The sequence below is a fragment of the Ochotona curzoniae genome, unplaced genomic scaffold (assembly GCF_017591425.1).
Source record: "Ochotona curzoniae isolate NIBS_2020 unplaced genomic scaffold, NIBS_Ocur_1.0 contig_2318, whole genome shotgun sequence".
Classification (NCBI taxonomy): domain Eukaryota; kingdom Metazoa; phylum Chordata; class Mammalia; order Lagomorpha; family Ochotonidae; genus Ochotona; species Ochotona curzoniae.
Window position 1 is genome coordinate 10222193 of NW_024465419.1, and position 20878 is coordinate 10243070.

Consider the following 20878-nt stretch of genomic DNA (forward strand, 5'->3'; position numbering starts at 1 on the left):
TGGATATGGGATTACCCGCTGTATTAACCACTGTGCTCACTGCCTGGAGTGGGTTTTGACTAGGGCTCTCTACTCCAGGGCCTCAGCTCATCTGTGGCCAAAACTCACCAACAATCCCCTCCTGTCTGGCTTCCTCTAGGTTTCCCACGGGTGTAGGGGCCCACTCCACTGCTTTCTCAGTCCATAAACAGGTTGCTGGGTCAGAAGTGGAGCAGCTGGTACAGGAACGAGATGCTGGTGCTGCTGGAGGATTAACTTGCTGTGCCGCTGCACCAGCTGCTCCACTTCTCATCCAACTCCTGGGAGAACAGTGGGAGACCAGCGTGAAGCTTCTGGCTTTGGCTTGACCAGCCCTAGCTGTGGTAACTATTTGGGGAGTGAACCAGTGGATGGATGCTATCTCTCTTTTTCTCTTTTTCCAACCCTTCCAACCCCAACTCTGCTTTCAGTTAAATAAATCTGAAAAGCAGATAGATGATTTTAAAATGATTTTCAGAGTAAAATTTACAATGTAATGTTTGCATTAGACCAGATTCAAGGTTATAGGCCGCAGAAGCCAACTGCTCATTAAAGTACTTCTTAAAGTTTGTGGGTGTGGCTCCCAGCCTCTGACCAGGGTTGGGACACCAGGCCTCAGGCTGTGGCTCTGGGGATAAATGTCAGTTCAGAACTAGTCTAACAAGAAACTCCAGCCAGCACTGCTTGTACTCTGCTTAGCTGTCACTTCTGCCAGAACTCTAATGGGACTGCGCTGCCACCATGCCCAGTGCCACCCTAGTTTAAGGATCTCCACCACTGGGCCCTGCTGTTGTCCCTGCTGGTCAGGAAAGAGAGGCAGAGGAGGGAGACAGATGAAGAGAGCAGGGGCAGGGAGATGTAAAGAGGAGTATTGCAGACCTGTGTGTACTGCCCTCCATTCCAGGGGTCAAGTGTGGCACAGGTGCAACTGAAAACCTTGCCCTACCTGTAGAGAAGAGTGGGAAACAGGATATGGCATCTCTCTTAGGAATATGAGACTCCTAATGCTAGAACTTCCCCAAGTGCACAGGAATTGCAGTTCAAAAGGTACAGACAGCCCAAACAGGATATCCTCCAGCTGGGCATTCCATATTTGCATCTGGAACTTCAGTGACTAGTAAACCAGCTTAGTGTATCAAGGCCCAGCTTACTTTCTTCTTCTTTTAAACGGAAGATAAAATGTTGGTATATTCATTGCACTTAGGGTTAAGTTTGGTCTCAGGCTCACTAGCTCCCTGAGCTGTCCATCGCCGCTGGGGCTCTGGTCCCACTGGGAGCTTTTGCTTGTGCAACTACCATCTGTGTTACCTACAGCAGGCTGATGGCTTCACTCACTGTTACCACATTGTTCTCCCTGACAAATTGTGTTCTGAGTTGTAAAGAAAACGCTTGGGGATGGGAGGAGGAAGTATTGTGCAGCGTGGATAACAGTGTGAGTCCAACATTTTGACCTAGACTTTGGCATCCAGTGTTTATTTGGCCGAAATAGTGCCAGCTTCTTCTTGTTACCTCTTGACTTGTATGTAGTCTGCTCTGTCTGCAGCCAGCTCATTCTAACGATGTTATGTTTTCTGCCTGCAGGTCCATTTACTCGGCCCCATCCAGCCTTGTGGCGAATGGTTTTTGGTGAGTTTCCGATAGATGTAAAAGTGTCGTCAGCTTCTTAACATTTCTGTGTATCATTGTTGCAGTTTTGCTGTTGTACGGCTGAAGCTTGACAGCTTTTTTCCTAGTGGTTTCATAATATAAGTTTATTCACATGTTTAGACTGAAAATGGGGTACCAACAGTGACATACATTCTCATACCTGGGAACTGTTTCTGCTCCACCTGCTGCCTTTCAACACTGTTGATCTTCACGTGCTGAGGATCATTGCTCATTTCCATTTGTGCCCCTACATGGTTCTGTTCCAGTGCAAGCTTGTGTGTGTGTCCTCTGAGCATGTTGTCTGGTCTGCATCCAGAAGGGAACGGAAACTCAGCGTGCCATTTTGCCAATGATGTGAATAGGAAAGAAAGTGGAAAAGAGAAGCCTTCTGGGACTGACGCTATAGCCTAGTTGCCAAAGTCCTCACCTTGTATGTGTTAGGATCCCAAATGGGTGCCGGTTTATATCACTGACCTGCAGCGACACTACCAACAAGGTACACTCTTGAGGGTCAGGAACTGCGACTCCTATAGCCCACAGAGGCTCCTTTTATACCCCTCTCTCCGCTGCCTTTCTCCCTGTAGGTCTTAGCTTTTCTCCCCTTTCTTCTCCTTAGCTTTACTCCCCATTCTCCCTGTAGGTCTTACTGCTTTTGTACCCCTCTCTGCCACTTTTCTAGCCCTCTCTCCGCTGCTTTTCTCCTCGTTAGGCCTTAGCTTTTCTCCTCGTAGGCCTTAGCTTTTCTCCTTGTAGGTCTTACTGCTTTTGTACCTATCCCTCTCTGCTTCCCTGTTCTTCTCCCAGTCGCTCTTATTGCTTTTAGTGGCTGCTTTTATACCGCTCTCCACCAATCTCTTTCCCTCCCGTGGGTCCACTTGGCGCTACCTCATAGGCCAGTAGCAATGACATAATCGCAGCGAGGGCATCAGCCTTTCCCTGTGGCTTCCTGTTTACCTGCTGGCGAGACCAATCCCGCCTCCTGGCTCTGGGCCAGCTGCCCTCCTGCAATGGCCTTTCATATTCATGGGGGCCGCTCCGGCACCTGCTCCTCACAGGTTTGAATCCTGGCAGCCCAACTTCCCATCCAGTTCCCTGCTTATAGCCTGGGAAATCAGTCAAGGATGGCCCAAAGCCTTGGCACCCTGCACCCACGTCAGCGACAGGAAAGAAGTCCTGGCTCCTGGCTTTGGATTTTCTCAGCTCCAGCCACTGCAGCCTCTTGGGGAGTGAATTATCGGGCAATTTTTCTTTCAGCCTTCGGAGACCACAGGTAGCTGTTCACCCCTTTGAATTTGTTGGTGAACTTTTTGCTCAGTGGTCATGGAACAGTGACAGTGGCTGCTCTGGACCCTGAGGCCGTGGGTTGAGGCCTGGGTGGGAGAACAAGTATACAGACAAAGAGCCCACTCTGTGGACCCACCCTTCCATCGGGGGAGGCCGATAATGTAGAAAATAAACAAATCACGCATCAGAACACACCAGCTATCACATGATGTTGGCAGTGAGTTAGAATCAGGTGAGGTCCCTGGCCAGGTGTCCGGGTGACTGGGTGACTTGGAGTGGTCAGGAGAGGCCTGAGGGTAAGATGCTGACTGGAAACTCACAGGCAAGGAGAGTTCCGAGCCTGTAGCACCTGAGCTGGGGGCAGTAAGGTCAGGGGGAGCCCTGCTCTTTCTTGATAAGGCCCCATAGCTCTAAAGAGCTCGGACTCCCACAGCAGTGCTGCCCAAGCAAGCACAGTGGGCCCCGGAAGAAGGGAGAAGACAGGTCTAGGGTGAGGCCCACAGAGAGTCACACGAGACTGTGGACAGGGTCAGGAGCTTGAGCTGAGGGGCAGCAGGGAGTCACAGGAGTGACATGATCACTCCTGTGATTAATAAGCAACTCTGCTGTGTTAGACTGGGTCACTATATTCCATGACCTTGACATTACCGACTAATATTGCTAGTTACTTTCGCCTAGTTGGCCCCATCCCAGTTTTTTTTTTTTTTTCAAGATTTTGTTTGTTGATTTGCAAGACAGAGTTACAAAGAGTGAGAGACAGATAGATCTTCCATCTGTGTGTGTTTGTTCCTCGATTGAGCTGAAACCAAGAGTTTCTTCTGGGTCTCCCACATGGGTGCAGCAGTGCGAGCACTTGGGCCATTCCTCATTGCCTTCACAGGCACATTAGCAGGGAGCTGGATCAGAAGTGAAGCATTGGGACTGGAATTGGTGCCTATGTGGGTTCCTGGCAATGCAAACCGGGTCTTCACCCCATGGCCCCATAGTTTGGCTTCTTACCTGAGGATCTTTTGATACGCCTTCCCAGTACACACAGGTGTCCTCTCATACACATGGGCTCTGCAGAGCTTCACAGAGCATAAAGCTTCATTTAAGGACCCGTGTGCCAGAGACACTTGCTCTCGATCTTAAAGTTGTCAGATGACTAAAAATATAAAGGTGAAAATTTCCTTAATGCAAGCCTAAAGCACATTATATACCATCGTGCCTAAAACTGTGTTCTTTGGACCCTCTTAGGCAGTTTGGGCACAGTTTTGGTCAGGCGTTATTCTGCTAGGCATTCACCCAGCTCCCCTGGCACTGAGCGAGGTCCAGCTGAAAGTGTGGTACTACTATGGTGCTCACAGTGGACCTGTTCCAAGGCTGGACACTCCTCTGGAGCGATTCATGGCAGTGAGTGCTGACCTGAGTTTGGATGGGGTGCCATAGTCCAAGGTCCTTTGCCTTCCAGTGTCTGGATGTCTTTGGGAAACATTCTAATTCTAAGAGGTTCAACATCAAGAGATGACAAAGCCCCTGCTTGTTGGGGCTTCACATCTCTCTGTGATGTCACACACAAGCTTTTTACCTCATGGAGTACCTTACTGTCTTTTTTACATGATGTGGGGCTATTAGGATAGCGATTAAAGTAATGCTGTGAAGGCTACCTTGCAGTCTGACTCCTCAAGGCACACTCACACTTTTCACCGGAAGTAAAAAAGTGGCCTCTAGACTGAGTGGTCCAAAGCCGAACTTTACTTTAATTGGCTTCACAAAATATTACCTAGTTGATCTTATTTCCTGGTTTAACTTAAGATAGTGTTGGAAGTCTCTGCTGTGGCCTGCAAGACCAACCTGTCATTTCAGCGCCACCGGCTCTGTCCCTCCTTGCCAGCCCTGCAGGCACATGTCAAGTGCTAGAGGTGTTTTCCCTACCTGCCTGTTTCATGCTCCCCCAGGTATCATACTGATTGCCCCCTCCCTCCCCCATCTGAATTAGGATTGTAATTCAGGCTACATGGTCAGATGCAACAGAGGTCTCAATAGGCTGTATGACCCTAGTTGGTCTGATGTTCACAAAAAGCTATTTGAGTCTGTAGGAGGATGGGTGTCTGACAGTTGGGTCTGTCTCCACCTTGAACCAGTGCTTGTCTCCCTCAGGGCTCAGCGTACTCTACTTCCTGTTCCTGGTGTTCCTCCTCTTCCTGAATTTCGAGCAGGTGAAGTCCCTCATGTACTGGCTGGACCCGAACCTTCGCTACGCCACCAGGGAAGCCGATATCATGGTAGGTACTCTGTGGGAGAGTGGTGGGTGTCAAGTGTGAAGTGTTCTTTCCCCACTTTTGCTGTTGGAGATACCTAAGCACCAGGTCTCCAGGCTAAGGCCCAGGCTGAGCCCTTCTCCATGCCTCGCACGCTCAGGATCCCCCAGGCTGGCAGCTGCTCCCACTCCGTCAGCATCCTTCTCAAACACCTCAGCCCTGATTCTGTGATCTGCATCCCTATTGGCCATGAGGAGGCCAACCCTTAAGATTTAGGCTGTTTTGCTTGCTACTTTTACTAAGCCTCCTGAACCTGATTTATTCTTGGTTAAAACTGCTGTGGTTTAAGTGTTTCCTGATGAGACTATGCACATGGAGAAAGCCAGCCAGCTGTTTGCCCCACACTCTTGGAAGTGACCAGGTGCATAGGATTTCCCTGGCCCAACTGTTGTCCAGCTCTCCTGACAGCAACTGGGGGCCTGGCAGGGCTTTCTGTACTGACATTCACTCCTTGCAGGTATGACTGAATCCCAGAAGCACTCACCTTTCAGATCGTAGTCCCAAGTCCAGGTTATCATCTGTACTTCCTGCCCACGAGCTACGAACAGGCTCCCCACATCATTTTCCTTGGCCTCAGTTATGTGAAATTGCTCATAGAATCCAAGGACATGCTCACTCTTGTCGGTGTATGAGAAGAGATGTGACCAAGGGCACAGGTGAACAGCAGGTGAACAGCTACACAAGATGCACAAGGGGCCTTGTTGCAGGAACTTCTGTCCTTGAGTAGTTGGGACACACATTTCTCCCTGCAGGTAGATATGTTTGCCAACCAAAAGCACTCCAGACTCTGTAGTTTTGGGTTTGTTTTTTTGGCTCATTTGTTAAGATTCATTTATTTATTTGAAAGGTAGAATGACAGAGCGGGAGGAGAGAAAGAAGAGAGAAATAGATTCCATCTGCTAGTTAACTCTCCAAATGACTTCAAAGGCCAGGGCCAATCCAGGCCAAAGCCAGGAGCCAGGAACTCTGTTCATGTCTCCCAGATGGGTGGCAGTGATCCCGATACCTGGGCCATTGTCCCCTTCTTTCCCAGGCACATCAGCAAGGAGCTGGATGGGAAGTAAAGAGTGTTCTGATACAGGATGCTGACATTGCAAGTAGTAGATTGCCAGTGGCACCCCAAGACTGGGCCTTGTAGTGTAGGGGTTTTCATGGAGGCTTTCATCACATAAGCATGATCTGTTATTAAATCATTTCTAGTCTCTCCCCCTTTCCCAGAAGTAAGAGGTGTGGTATTGAAAGCTCAGAGTCTCTAATTGTGGCTTGGTCATTGGGTTATCAGCCCCTAATCTAGGAGCCCATCAAGAGTTGCCTTGTGAAAGCAAAAGACACCCTCTTCCCTGCTCCCCCCACCCCCGAATTCCAAGGGATTTAGAGCTTTGTGTCAGGAGCTGGAGTCAAAGGTGAGATACTGGAACAAAAGAAGCACCTAGTATCCCCTCCCTATATCAGGAAATCACAGGGCTTCTGGTACTGCGGGCCAGGAGCTGGGATGAGGACTCAACTCTGTCTCTTCTGTAGATCACAGTATCATAGGATTTTGCTGTGAAGTTGGTTTTTTTTCCAGTTTATTTTTATGCCGAGCATTTGATCCAGGTGGAAGCACCCAGTGGTGCTGAGGGAGAGCAAGCATGGAAGCTGTGGACAGATCAGCTCGGGGCATCAAGATTAACTATGGATGTTTGTCAGTCCCTTCTTGGAATTGTGTTCTTATTTATCTTTAGCTTTTTAGAGACACACTTAAAGCAGCAGGAGAATGCTGAGAATGAGACATGTCAGGGGGCAAATCTGCCTTGGGATCTCTCACTAAGAGGAAGAGAAGGTAGAGGTGATTCCCTCTTGTGAGCGTGAAGAACGCCTACTGTGGTGAGGGCTGTCTCAGGGACTGACTGTGTCAGGTGCCATGGGGCCCTCCGTGTCTATTCCACATCAGCCTCGCACATGCATGCCAGGTGTCCATGTCTTATGGAGAAGTGGGGCTCAGCACCCTGCTTCCAAGTATGAGCCAGTAGGTCTCTTCTGGTTTCCAAACTTGTTTCTCATGTGGATGGTAATGTGTGTGTTGATGCTCCCAGGAGCCTTCTGCAGTACAAGTCTGGGGAACAATATCCCAGAACCCACACTTTCTGAGACAGCCATCTTGGGCCGTTGAGCAGGAGTAGCTGTGTTCTCAGGCCAAGTGACAGGTCCATGTGCTGTGTCTCTGCAGAGCCACTTCTCACAGCCAGAGGGGGGCAGTTCCATTGAGCAGTCACACTCACCATCTGGCTTTCCTTAGGACATTAGAGGGACATTCAGATATCAAAACTGGGGCCCCAGAATAGCTGAAACAGGCCCTTTACAGTCTAGCCCTAAACTAGGGGCCAATTGTTTCTGACTAAGCTGAGCACACAGCCTGAGGCAGTTCTGCCATCTCTGTCCCTAATCACTTTTTATTTCCTTAAAATAATCTTTCGCAATCTGGAGGAGACTCCAGAGGAACGCCTTTGGTGTCCCTGGGTGTGCTTTCTGCAGTGTGGTGATTCCCAGGGTTGCCTTCCCTCCCTGCTCTCCCCCTTTCTGTCACCACTGACACCCCTTCCTAGACAAATTGACTCATAGACTAGTCTGTGCCTGGCAGCTTATACTGCAGCTTGCACTCCCCTTAAATTTAATATTACAGGTTGGAATGGGTATGGCAGGGGGTGGGTGCTGAAATATTATTAGAGGCAGGTTTTTATATAATTGTCTGGGAAGTTTTAAAATATTTATTCAATTCAAAAATAGGTGCTCCCAGCCCTAGACAGACTGTGCACACACTTCCTTTATAAGTGGGTTGTTTGAAACAGCTGCCATCTCCTCCCTCCCCATTCCCCCTTCTACTTCTACCTCTGCTCCTCTTCTTCTTGCTTTTCCTTCTCTTGCTTCTCCTTCTTCCTCTCCTCTTCCTCTTCTTCAGTGGGTTATGACCTGACTGTCCCTGTGTGACAGCATGCTGGTGACAAGTGGGCTCAGGTGGAAACACCCCATCCTCTTGAAGCCTAGAGGCTATGAAAGGGCAAACTTAAGTGTTTCCCTGTGCACTTTTAAATCCAAAGATCACTCCCCCAATTTTTTTCATTGTTATGGAAAATTTCAGACATACACAGAATAGAGAGAATCTGTAACTCCCATGTACCCAATATCAATAATTACCAACACCTGCTCCATTTATAATTAATCCTCCTCTCCCCTTCCCCATAACTGGGGTTATTTTTGAAGTGGATTTTAAGACTTAAAATTTATGAAGTTCTTTATTATTATTATTTTTTAACAATAACCAGTTTATAATCGGCGGCTTACAGCCAAAATTCATGTTGCCTTAGTTGCTTGATGATAGATAGGATCTAGGCAAGGCACACACCTTGCATTTGATGCCTCTCCTGAATCTCTTTTGATGGTTATCATTCCCTTCCCCACCCCCTTTGTCCTTAATCTGTTGAATGAATTATTTATATTTTTTTTTCTATAGTGTTCTCACATTTGGATTTTGTAGCTCGCATTTGCAGGTGCTAATGAAAGTATCTCTCTTCCGTCTGCATTTCTTATAAAGTGAAAATTGGTGTAGAGCTGGATAGGATTCCAGATCCCAATTCAGTCTTTGTTGAGGAATTGCTTCTCAGGTGGCTCCTGATAGCCCACAGAGCAGCTGCCCTTCTCTCTGTCTTCTTAAAAAGCTTATTTACCTTCCTTTAGAAGAAAGAGAGGACTTGCATTTGCTCTTTCACTCTCTAAGTGGCTAAAAGCCTTCTGAGCTGGGCCAGGCTGAATGCAGGGCTTAGGAACTCCATTGAGATGTTCCTATGTATTTGAGCTATCATCCGCTGCTTCCCAGGCACTCCGGTGGGGGTTGCAGACATCCCAACACATGTCTTTTCTTTTAAGATTTATTTACTTGTTTGAAACATAGAGCTGCCCAGTATTCCTCAGCGCCAGCCCCACAAGGGGCGTCTGAATGAGCTACCCACAGCGTTCACTCCTGGTCTCAGTCTTATAACCTTAAGATTACTTGTGGGAGTGGGTATTTAGCCTCACAGTGGGTATTTCGCCCACATCCCATATTAGCATGTGTGAGTTTGAGACCTGGTTGCCTTCCTGCAGAAGCAGAGCCTGGGAGTTTATGGTAATAATACAGGTGATGAGGCTCCTACCGCAATGTGAGAGAATTAGATTGAGTTCTCAGGTCCCTGGCCCTGGCTCCAGTTCAGCCCTGGCTGTTGTGGGCATTTGAGGGATGAAAAAGAGGGTAAAAGTTCCTTCCTTCCCCTCTGTGCCTGTCAACAGAATTAAAAAAAAAAAGATAGTTCCTTAGTACAAATTATTGTACTGTTTGATGTACTATCAATTATTAGCTGTAGACATATCGTTGGGGAAGGAATAGAAAAAGAAAATCTTTAAAGTGCCAAGCATTACAGTATATTGAAATATTCATCCCAGTTCTCAAAATAATGCAGTGAGAACAACGCATGTTATAGAATCCAGAAAGTGTGATCATTTCATTTGGATGCAGCGCTGTAGCGGAAAGAAGTGGGTGACATTAGAAATTCTCAAAGGAAGCCGCCACCCAGAACTGATGGTTAATTTAACAACTGAGAAATGAGGGGGAGTAAGCCAGGCCAGGTGGAGGTGGTCGGGGGAGCTGCTGTCAGTCATGAGCCAGAGATATGCTGGAAGCTGGGTCATCCCAGAGGCTGGAGGTCCAAGCCAAGTGGCATGACATCTGAAGTTATTCTAAGTGTGATAGGGGGTCATGGTGGTGTAGAATAAGCAGTGGAATCACATCTGTGTTGACGTTTAAGGGATGAGTCAGTAATACCCCATCCTCTAGTCCTACTTCATAGTAGCAGCTGATTTCTTCCCGTCAAAGTTCAGTGGAGCAGGTGGCTTTAGCAAACCAGGTTGGCAAGCTTGTCTTCCCTTGCCCTCCAAATAACCACATGCTTCTTTCACAAGATAGGGCCTAACCCACAAGTATTTTTATAGGGTTGAGGGGGCAGATGGAACCTGGTGCTGTCTGCAGGCAAATCATTTCCAAAGAGGATTCAAGAGAGACTGAACCTCTTCCCTTGCAAAGAGAAGACAGAGCAGTGCCAGAAGCTTGGGCTGTGTGACCATGGAGATGGACCCCCTTTCCCAGCATACACAGGCACATGTATACCTGCAGATGCTATACAGGCACCATGCATGCGCACATGTGTGCATATATACCCTGTGCACATAATGATCTGATATTTGATCACTGAAATCCTTTTATTTGCAGAGAATAGATTCCAGGAAGCAAAAGTGGATAAGATCTTTTTAGTCTTAAATAGGTAGTACCAGTAACCTAGGTATGTTTCAGAGGCTACCGGAGGGTGTGTGTAGATTCTGTACCATTTTATATAAGGGCTGGAGCACCTAGGAGTTTTGGTTTCCATGGAGGTCCTGGAACCAATTTCCAATGGTTATTTCCAGGTCGGTGCCTCTCTGGATTTTGGCCTGCAACCTTAGGGTCTTTCACAGGTGATACTTGGCAGATCTGCTCATTAATGATTATAATGCTGGTGTATACCTTCAGTTCTTTGTGACTTTTAAATCACAAGGGGGCTTCAAAATAATTCGTGGGAAAATAGAATTAAAAGATAAGGTGAATTTTCCATGAACTCTGTAAGTTCATCCCCTTTCCCCATGTGTCAAAACCTAGAAATAATTTCACAGAGTTCAGAGGCCTCCGAATCCCCCACAGCCTTGGTGACATCAAGAACAGCTGTTTGGAAACAGGTCTTGCCCTGAGCAGAGTAAGGGGGCAGGCTGCGTGAGGAATTCAGGGCTGATGGGGGGGCCCATGCTGCCACGGGGACTCTAACAGACAACCTGCCCGGTCTCAGGGCTGCCCCCTGCCACCAGCCTGGGCTTCTGTGCAGCAAGGAGCACAGATTGCATAGTCGAGGGGGAGGATCTTCATCTCATTGTGGGGCAGCTAGCCCTATTGAATATTATCCCCCATTATCCAGATCTCTGACTTCCTTGTCATATCGCATCGCACCAGATGTCCTTCCATCTTGGCAAGTTAAAGTGCATCTGTATCTGAGAGAGCAATCTGTTGTGTTGGGTTTTTGGAGAGGAAACCTGGAGTTGCTCTTTTGCTCTCAGCATCATTTCCAGAATTTGAAGCGATTATAGTTGATGCAGTATTTCCAGTCGGTTGATGACAGAGGGTTATTTCCTAAGAAAGGATATGAAGTGTAGAGGTTCCTGAGCAATGTTACATAGTCAGAGCCGTGATAGCTGTTCTCATAGTACTTAAATAAAAGATTTAGAAATTTCTGTATATCCTATTTTAAAAGACTAGAAATGGAACCATGCTTCTTAAAAACCTTTATTAGATATTAACAATTAAATTATGTAATATCCATAAAATATGTAGGCCTATACATTACTTTAAGAAGTTTGTGGAGGGTACTGGCATCATGGCTCAACTGGCTAATCCTCAGCCTATTGGGATCCTGTATCGGTGTCTGTTTGTGTCCCAACTGTTCCACTTCCCACTCATGTTCCTGATAATGGCCTGGGAAAACAGTAGAGGATGGCCCAAAGCCTTGGGACCCTGAACCTGCATGAGAAACCTGGAAGAAGCTCCTGGCTCCTGGCTTTGGATCAGCTCAGCTCTGGCCATTGCGACCATTTGAGGTGCATACCAATAGACAGAATATCTTTCTCTCTCTTTTTCCTTCTCTGTGTATCTGCCTTTCCAATTAAAAAAAAAATCATTTTTTTAAAGATTTATTTATTGTTATTGGAAAGGCAGATACACAGAGAGGAGGAGAGAGGAAAATCCTCCATCTGCTGATTCACTCTCCAAGTGGCCACAACAGCTGGAGCTGAGCCAATCAGGAGCCAGGAGCCAGGTGCATCTTGCATGTCTCCCACATGGGTGCAGGATCCTAAGGCTTTGGCCTGTCCTTGACTGCTTTCCCAGTCCACAAGCAGGGAGTTGGACAAAAATCGGGTCCGCTGGGATTGGAATGAGCACCCATATGGGATCCTGGCACATTCAAAGCAAACAGTTTAGCCACTATGCTATTGCGCCAGGCCCAATAAATCTTTTTAAAAGGTTTGTGGAAAACAGGGTTAAAAGATAGCTTGGTTTAATGCAAAAATTTTAAAATATGCATTCAAGGAGAGAAGTCTTCAGTAGTGATTAATAAAAGCATACAATGAAAAAATTACACGTGGATTTAAAATTTTTTTTTGCATCAAAATTAATTTTTAATTCAAAAATTTCCACTAAAACTTTTTTGGAATACTGTTGTATTTTTGGAGAGGGAGTTACTCTGCTTTTTTTTTTCCCCGATTTGTGAACTTGTTTTCTTGTGTGGGCTGTGCAATTTTCTCTAAGTTCTGCCTACTTCTGTATGTTTTATATATATTGTACATTCATTGTCATCACTCAGTTCTTCAAACATTTTTCTATTATGACTTCTTTAACCTTTTAACCTGTATGATGGAATTGTGTTTTAGTACCTTTTTTTTTTTTTCCCCATCCCTGGCTTTTACTCACTCTGTGACCAGAGGATATGGGCTCATGTGAGGCCACTTCACAACGTGTGTTGTGCCTTTGTGAAATTGTTTCTCATCTTAACACAGCATTTGCAATTCACAGCAAGGCAGTTCTGATGCATGAACTCTAATACCTGTTCTTTTACTTCAAGAACCTTAAGTTGTTGCAACTTTCTTGTTTTGTTTTGTTTGTTTTTAATCAAGCAAGACGTATAGCAGTTGTCAGGGTCCAACGCTACTTTGCATTCACAGTCAGAGACCTTCACGGATGGCGTCACTGATTTCCCTTTCTGTGAAATAGGAGTACGCCGTGAACTGCCATGTCATCACCTGGGAACGCATCATCAGCCACTTCGACATCTTTGCGTTCGGGCACTTCTGGGGCTGGGCCATGAAGGCCCTGTTGATCCGCAGTTACGGCCTGTGCTGGACAATCAGCATCACCTGGGAGCTGACTGAGGTATGCAGCGCGGTGAGAGGGGCTACCTGGACGATGCATGGCTCACATGCAGCCACAGGGTGGGCTGGCTGGAAGCAGTTCATCCATTCTGCAGCATGGAGACACAAGGAGACACAAAATGTATTTCCCATCTTGTGAGAATATTGTGTACCCTTGTTAAGAAAACAGAAGCACACCCTCTGGGTTAACTTCATAAAATGTGCTTCTTCGCCCCAAGTCTTGATGAGAAACAAATGAAACCAAACTGAAGCATAAAGTCCCAAGGGATACAGAAGATGGTAGAGGGGAAACTCACTCTGAAGGTGATAAGCCAATTTCCTCCCCAGCTTCCAATCTGAGAAAAATAGAATTGGTGGAGGCATCCCAACTGCCAAGGGGACCACGGGGAACTGGAATGCCTTTGGAGGCCAAGAACTCTGAGGTCATCCACCCCCGTTTGGATCTACCACATGGATGGAAGAGGCCCAAACCCTTCCTTGCAGGATCCAAGGTCATTGGAACAATAGCCAGGAGCCCGGAGTGGTCTGCAGAATAAGAAGAACAGTAAACTTCCTTTGGGACTAGGGAGAGGAGCTTTCTCTGGTCCTCACTTAGTTCTAACTTTGGATCCCCACCCTCTCTTGCAGTGACCATCAGGGTCGCTCTGGAGCCCCCCACCCCAAAACACACACACACACACACAAATTGGAATAGATAGACAAAACAACAAGGAAAGCTTGAAACCAGACAGGAAACGGTCAGCGTGGATTCACACATGCCTTACTAGGTAGGACACAAAGATTAGTTACTCCTCACTAAGGTATTAAAGATTTCTCTTCACACCCCTCCTAAAACTGTTCTGCACTTCAACTGTTGACATATGCCTTGTTAGAGTTATAAGCCAGTTTAGACTATCCCAAAATCTGCCAAGTTCAGCAAGATTAAGCTTCAACACTATAAACTGCTGAATGCTAAAATGAAAACAGACACGAGACAGCTGAATAATTCCCTATAGCCATTTTAAGGTGTATAGCAACCGGTTCTGTGTATAAAATGAAATTGAAATGTCAATGAAGTAATCACAGGATGTGGTTAAGAACTTGTATTTTTTAACATATCTGTTACTCAATACCGTGTCAATTAATTCCAAAATGTTGTAAATTGATGTTGATGTTATATTGTGGCTTTTAATTGATCAGGATGATATTCTGCCAACTCTGCTTTCAGACCAGATATGGTCTCCCCCCAAAACTGTTGAATTTATATGGAAAATAAGATGCTGGGCTCTATGCCTGAAATGAAAGAAACAAGATTGAATTTGAGCTGTGATACTGCAGCAAGGTGGAGGAATTCACCATGGGGAGAGGGTACGGGGAAGGGTTGGGGGAATCCCAGAGCCTATGAGACAGTGCCACATGATGCAATGTAATCAATTAAAAAAAAAAAAAAAGAATTGGAGGAATTTCAAGGGCACACAAGTTATTTTGTTCTGAGAACTAATATGGCCCCTCAAGCTCAGAGATCCAAAGTGGAAAGTGTGTAATGAATGTGCTCTTGAAAAATACCAGCAAGATGAACTGCAGAGAACTAATGCATTATTTTTCAATCATCTTATTATTATTGAAAAATTTATGTATTTGCTTGAAAGACAGAGTTCCAGAGAGAGAGAGAGAGAGGTCTTCTATCCCCTAACTCACTCTCGGCTGCAATGGCTCGAGCTGCGCCAGTCTGAAGCCAGGAGCCAGGAGCTTCTTCCAAGTCTCCCACGTGGCTTAGGGACTGAAGAACTTAGGCTATTTTCCACTGCTTTCCCAGACGCAATAGCAAAGAGCAGGATTGGAACAGGAGCCACCAGGACTCGAACAGTTGCCCACACGGGATGCTGGTGCTGTAAGCAGTGGCTTTATCTGATACGCCACAGTGCCAGCCTTTAATTGTGTTATTTGTGGTACTTGGGTCAGCAGTGTGATGTGGGATGTAGGTGTTTCCAGTACTGTGTAACCCAGTGTACACAAACATCTGCCCCAGCAATCTGTTCCTTGATGCCAGTCATCGTCCTGACCATACCCTGGGGTGGTATGCCAGTTGGGAAAAGCGTCTATTGAAGCACCCCTGAAGCCCAGGTGTCAGCAGCTTTGGTGTCTTCTAGGGACTGTTTTGCAGACTGCCCCAGACCTCTGAGCTCTGATCTCCTGGTCTACCAGCAGCCTTTCGTTTTACCTAAGCTCCCTCTTCACTTGGCCCTCCTGGTGTGGGTGTCTGAGTCTTCACAGTATGCTTTTTAGTAGGCCTCCAGTCAGATTGGGTCAGGAGCTTGTTCCACTCTGACATGATCTTAACTAATGACCTCTGCAATGATTCTGTTTCTGAATCAATCCACACTCCGAGGTTCTGGAGGCTAGGACTTCCATGTGTGAATGTTGAAGGTGCTCAGCTTTCATCCATCCACATCTGTGTCATCTCCATCCTCCCCATAAATCAGGAATGGGCATGTAGCACATTCCCATAGTGCTGCTGAGGGAGTCAGAGCTTAGAGCCTTGCTTCCTTGAATGAGCTGGCACAAGGTTCCTGATGTGCAGCCCATCCTGCTTTCATTTCCCTGACCCATCTGCCACCTGACCCTGTGCAAGGTACCTGGCCTTTTTCTTCCTCTCTCTCCCTGCAGGCAGGGCTTTTTGCTGTTGTGCCTTCTCTCCAGCCCCTGGTGTCCTATACTCCCCAGGTGCTGTAGACTTTCCTGTGAGGGTGTACATGCAGTGGTCCATCGCAATGGTTTCATACCTCTGTTCCCATTGTGTCTCTCCCACTGGCACCTCACACCTAAAGCATTGGGTTCTTCCCCTCACACTATCCTTTGCCAGAGACTTCTCATACCTCCCCCAGGTCAAGTCCTTTTCCTACTGAAACCTCTTCAGTACTTGTTGTTTACTCTTCAAACAGAAGCCAGACTTCTGAGCCAGCCATAAGTGGACTGGCCCCACCACTGCAGTCTCTCTCCATGTTGACCCTATCTGCCCTAGCCATCTTCACTTTTTACAGACTTCATGTTCTTCCCACCAGGAGCATTCCACCTAACTCTCTTGTCTTCTCCTGGGCTCGGCCCGTTAAAGCCTGCCCCAACCGTCCTCTGGGATGTTGCATGTTCAGGTGCCTGGAAATGGAGCCCCTGTCTGCTCTCTGCTTTGAGATGTGCATTGCATTAAAGATACTTGATAAATAGCTATTTTCTGTTATGTGCCATCCTTCCAGGAGGCAGGGCCATGTCTTCATTGTCTCTAACCCGTGTATTCTACCTTCCACATGACAGAGGCCCCATAGATCCCTAGAGAACGGAGACTCAGGAGATGGCCCCCTGGTGCACAGTTTGGCTTCTGCAGATATCCTTGCCTCAGGCTGGTGAGATTGTCTTCCTGTTCAAGGGCAAGAGCAGAGTCTGCCTCGCAGCCTTGAGTCCGAGGATGTGGGTGTACTCCAGGGCAGTGCCACACCTGCCTTGGGGGAGAGTGACCAGGAGCCAGCCACCGTAACAGCTGACCTGTGGCTTCTCCACAGCACAGCCCTTCGCACAAATGCCTCATGTTTGTGTATGAGTCTGTAGCTGAGCATTGTAGCTTGGCAGTGTTTGTCAGATTGTCAGGGGTTTGTCACTGCCAGACTCTGTTTCCAGAGGACTCCTTGGCGTTGCCTTTATGTTTTCACTTTCTCAAAATGGCCTTCACACGTCAGGACATGATGCTCTGGACGAACATGGTGGTGCACCCTTTGTTTAAGTAGAATGTTCTCCAAGGGAGACTTTGCTTCCAACCTATGCCTCATTATTTCCCCTTTCCTCATCTGTGTCAGCCTCTTATTCCCACTCAGATGTGTTGTCCTTCCAGAAGCTTTCACCAGTTGTTCTCAGGAAAAACAAAAACAAACAAACAAACAAATAACCCACTTTGTCCCTGCCATACTCCACTTAGGTCATCTCGGAATGTTCCCATCCAGCCTACTCTGTGGCTCTGAGAATCCAGGTATAGATCTGACTCCTTGGGCTTGAAGCCATAACCTAGTGACTAAATCCTTACTTTGCATGCCCTGGGATCCCATGTGGACACCAGTTTGTGTCCTGGCTGCTTCACTTCTGAATCAGTTCCCTGCTTGTGGTCTAGGAAAGTAGTCAGAGATGGCCTGAAACCTGGGGATCCTGTATCTGTGTGGGAAACAGAAAGAGGCTCCTGGCTTAGGATAGGCTCAGCTCTGGCCATTGCGACCACTTCGGAAAGTGAACCAGCAGAGGGAAGACCTTTCTTGTCTTTTTCCTGCTTTCTGTATATCTGCCTTTCTGATAAAAATAAGGAAATCTTAGAAACACAGACATAGACACACACACACACACTGATCTGACTCCTCCCCTTGAAATCAGCACCCTTCATTTCCATGCCCATCAGCAGCCCTGTTGTCTTTACTGTGAGTCAGCTAGTCTGAGAGTTCTGCAGCTATTGGTAGCCTGCATCCTGTCATCCTGAGCTGCCTTTTCAGCAGTTACGACTTCATTATTTGATCAAGATATCTCTGAAACACTTCCCAAATGCACAACTTGAACCCTCAGACAGTTTGTTTTCAGAATTTGGCCAGTGCTTTGTCATCAGTTATGTAAACTTTCCTTAGGTCCCCCTGCCTACATTCTTGTCTTAGAGCCAAGGCAACTCATGGCTGTTTTCTAAAGAAGGACCATCTTTTCTTTAAAGCTGCATGTCAACAGAAGAGGAGCTATTTGGATGAGTGTTGTTTGCCAAGCATCTTAGGACATTAAGGAAAAATAAGAACAAGGGTGGGTGTTTAGCCCAGTGGTTAAGGTTGCTTAGAGGTTTCCTGTCCCACATCAGAGCTCCTGGTTTCAGGAGCTTTGCTCCAGGTCCTAATTCCAGCTTCCTGCTCAAGCAGATCTGTTGAGGCACCACTGGTAGCTCAGGCCACTGCATTTCTGCTACCCAGGTAGGAGACCTCAATTGCCTTCCGGCTCCCAACTTCAGCCCGACTCCATTGTGGCCATTTGGGGAGTAGGTGGTAGCTCTGTATGTCTTTCTGCCTCAAAAATTTTTTTAAAAATTTTACATAGAACCAGATAATCACCCCCATTACTGTTTTTTAAAAGTTTATTTATTTTATTTTACTGCATTTGACAGGGGGGAGGGAAGGCGGGGACTAGCGTCGGTTCTAAATCGGTGTACATGTGCTATGAATGGAAGTGCCTTTCCCCGCGTGGCACCCAGCTTTGGTCTCTTGTATTCCTTAGCTTTTCTTCATGCATCTCCTGCCCAACTTCGCGGAGTGCTGGTGGGATCAGGTCATCCTGGACATCCTGCTGTGTAACGGCGGCGGCATCTGGCTGGGCATGGTGGTCTGCCGGTTCCTGGAGATGCGCACATACCACTGGGCAAGCTTCAAGTGAGTTGTCTTCCTTGTGGACCTTGCCACAGCACGGGGAAGTATACATCTGTGTGCTCTGGGAAGGGTCTACCTCAATCTGCTGATGAGGCACAAATTCTATGTTAGCTATTGGAAGAAACAACTGGTTATCAGCGTAATTTCAAACATTCCTCCAAAAAATACTAAATCTGCTACAGTTTTCTCTTTTTCATTTCCTATATTCAGAGGGCCTCCTACCCTCTTGATCAAAAGTCATGTCTTAGGGCCAGTGGTGTGGCATAGCAAGTTGAGTCCGTATCTGCAGTGCCAGCTTTCCATATGTTTACTGGTTCGAGTCCTGTCTACTCCACTTTCGATCTAGCTCCCTCCAGTGTGCCTGGGAAAGCAGTAAGGATGGCCCAGTTGCTTGGGCCCCTGCACCCAATAGGAGACCAGGAAGAAGAGCTTGGCTCCTGGCTTAGGCTTAGCACAGCCCCAGCTGCCGCAACAACTTGGAAAATAAAATAAAATAGCAGGTGGAAAATTTCTCTCTTTCAGGAACTGAAACAGCAGATGAAAGATCTGTGTATGTGTGTATATGTGTATATGTGTAACTTAAGAGATTTATTTATTTTTGTTGGAAAGGCAAATTTACAAAGAGAAGGGGGAGAGAGAGATCTTCCATCCCCTGGTTTACTGCCCAAATGGCTATAATGGCCAGAGCTGAAGCAATTCAAAACCAGGAACCAGGAGCTTCTTGTGGGTCTCCCATGTGGGTGCAGGGGTTCCAAGATTTTGTGCCATCCTCCACTGATTTCCGAGGCCCCAAGCAGGGAGCTGGGTTGGAAGTAGAGTAGCCAGGACAAGAAACCAGTGCCCATGTGGGATCCTGGTGATTGTGGATGGGGAATATATACAGTCCGTGTGTGTATATATATATATATATTTTTTTAAATAATTTTTAAAATAAAATATGTATTTTATTTAAATATATTTTAATGTTTTTTAAATTTTAAAAAATTATGTATTTTCTAAAGAAAGTATTTCTCAGTCCTTCCCCTGTTTACCTCAGCTGCTTCAGCCTGCATTTAGATTTCCATCACTGGGTTAGTTAATTTGTCTGCTGTCCCCAGTCACGTATATTCCAACCTTTGTCCCACCACTGCTTGAGTGTTCTGTTCACGAGCGTCAGTTCATTCTGTCATGCCACTGTGGTGCTTCTCCTGGTCTTCAGGATCAGTGTCCTCTGTGGTAGGTCCCCCTCCAGCCTCACGCAGGTCCCTGATGCTCACGTCCGTGCACACGTTCCTGTTTCTGTTGATCTGTGCTTGGACTCCTATTCCGTCACCTGGCTGGTCATCCGTTTCTTGCTGACTCAGCTCATCTGTTCACCTCTCCCATCTCCAGCCCACTGGTGTCATTGGCACTCCCTTCCCTTCTTCCTGTTTCCCTAGGGGACCACTCATATTGCCATCACTGCGTCACTGCCTAGTTGAGGCTGTTTCCCCATTTGCAGTCAGAAGCATGCCTTTTATGGGAGCAAATGAACATTGGTAGAAATAGTGAAAACAGCAAATGTTTTCATAACAAAATTTGAGCATTTTCCTACATCATTAGGTATTAGCATTTTTAAAGGGCATTTTTTTTTTAAGATTTTTAAAATTTATTTGAAAAGCAGAGTTGTAGAAACAGAATGAGGCTAGCAGAGGGGTAGGTGGGGATGGCGGTCACATTCTGCTGGGCTGATTTCAAGCTGCAGCCAAAGACATCTCTGAGCTTCCGTCACCAGATCACAGGCTGAGAGCTCTCCCAGCCCTGCAGTGGGACAACGCCGCACCTGTTCAGAAGCCCTGTTAAGTCTGTGTCTCCACACCCTCACCTGTGTGAACAGAGGCACCTCGGCTTGAGATGATTCCAATACAAAGCAATACTCCTGTTCCGAACATTTCATTACACAGACAGCAATGCCCCCGTTTTCCCCTGGTCTTACAGCCCCCTTCTCATCTCTTTGGAATTTTCATGGAGCCATTCTCTCCTTCCAGGGACATTCACACCACCACTGGCAAGATCAAACGAGCCGTGCTCCAGTTCACGCCTGCCAGCTGGACCTACGTGAGATGGTTTGACCCCAAGTCTTCCTTCCAGAGAGTGGCCGGAATCTACCTGTTCATGATCATCTGGCAGGTATTCTTTTCAGAGGCCCAGAGCTGGAGTGAGAAATAAACAAAGCTAAAAAATAAG

The 20878-nt window shown here is 46.9% G+C and overlaps 1 protein-coding gene across 1 annotated transcript in view; it reads left to right on the top strand.

Moving 5' to 3' along the window:
* The window catches only part of PTDSS1 (phosphatidylserine synthase 1), a 74675-nt gene that overhangs the window by 26736 nt on the left and 27061 nt on the right, over positions 1 to 20878 (top strand). Inside the window, exons 3-7 of the mRNA XM_040972617.1 lie at positions 1600 to 1644; positions 5089 to 5213; positions 13108 to 13266; positions 18525 to 18676; positions 20680 to 20821. Coding sequence (XP_040828551.1) covers positions 1600 to 1644; positions 5089 to 5213; positions 13108 to 13266; positions 18525 to 18676; positions 20680 to 20821 — 623 coding nt within the window. The remainder of the gene's footprint in view (positions 1 to 1599; positions 1645 to 5088; positions 5214 to 13107; positions 13267 to 18524; positions 18677 to 20679; positions 20822 to 20878) is intronic.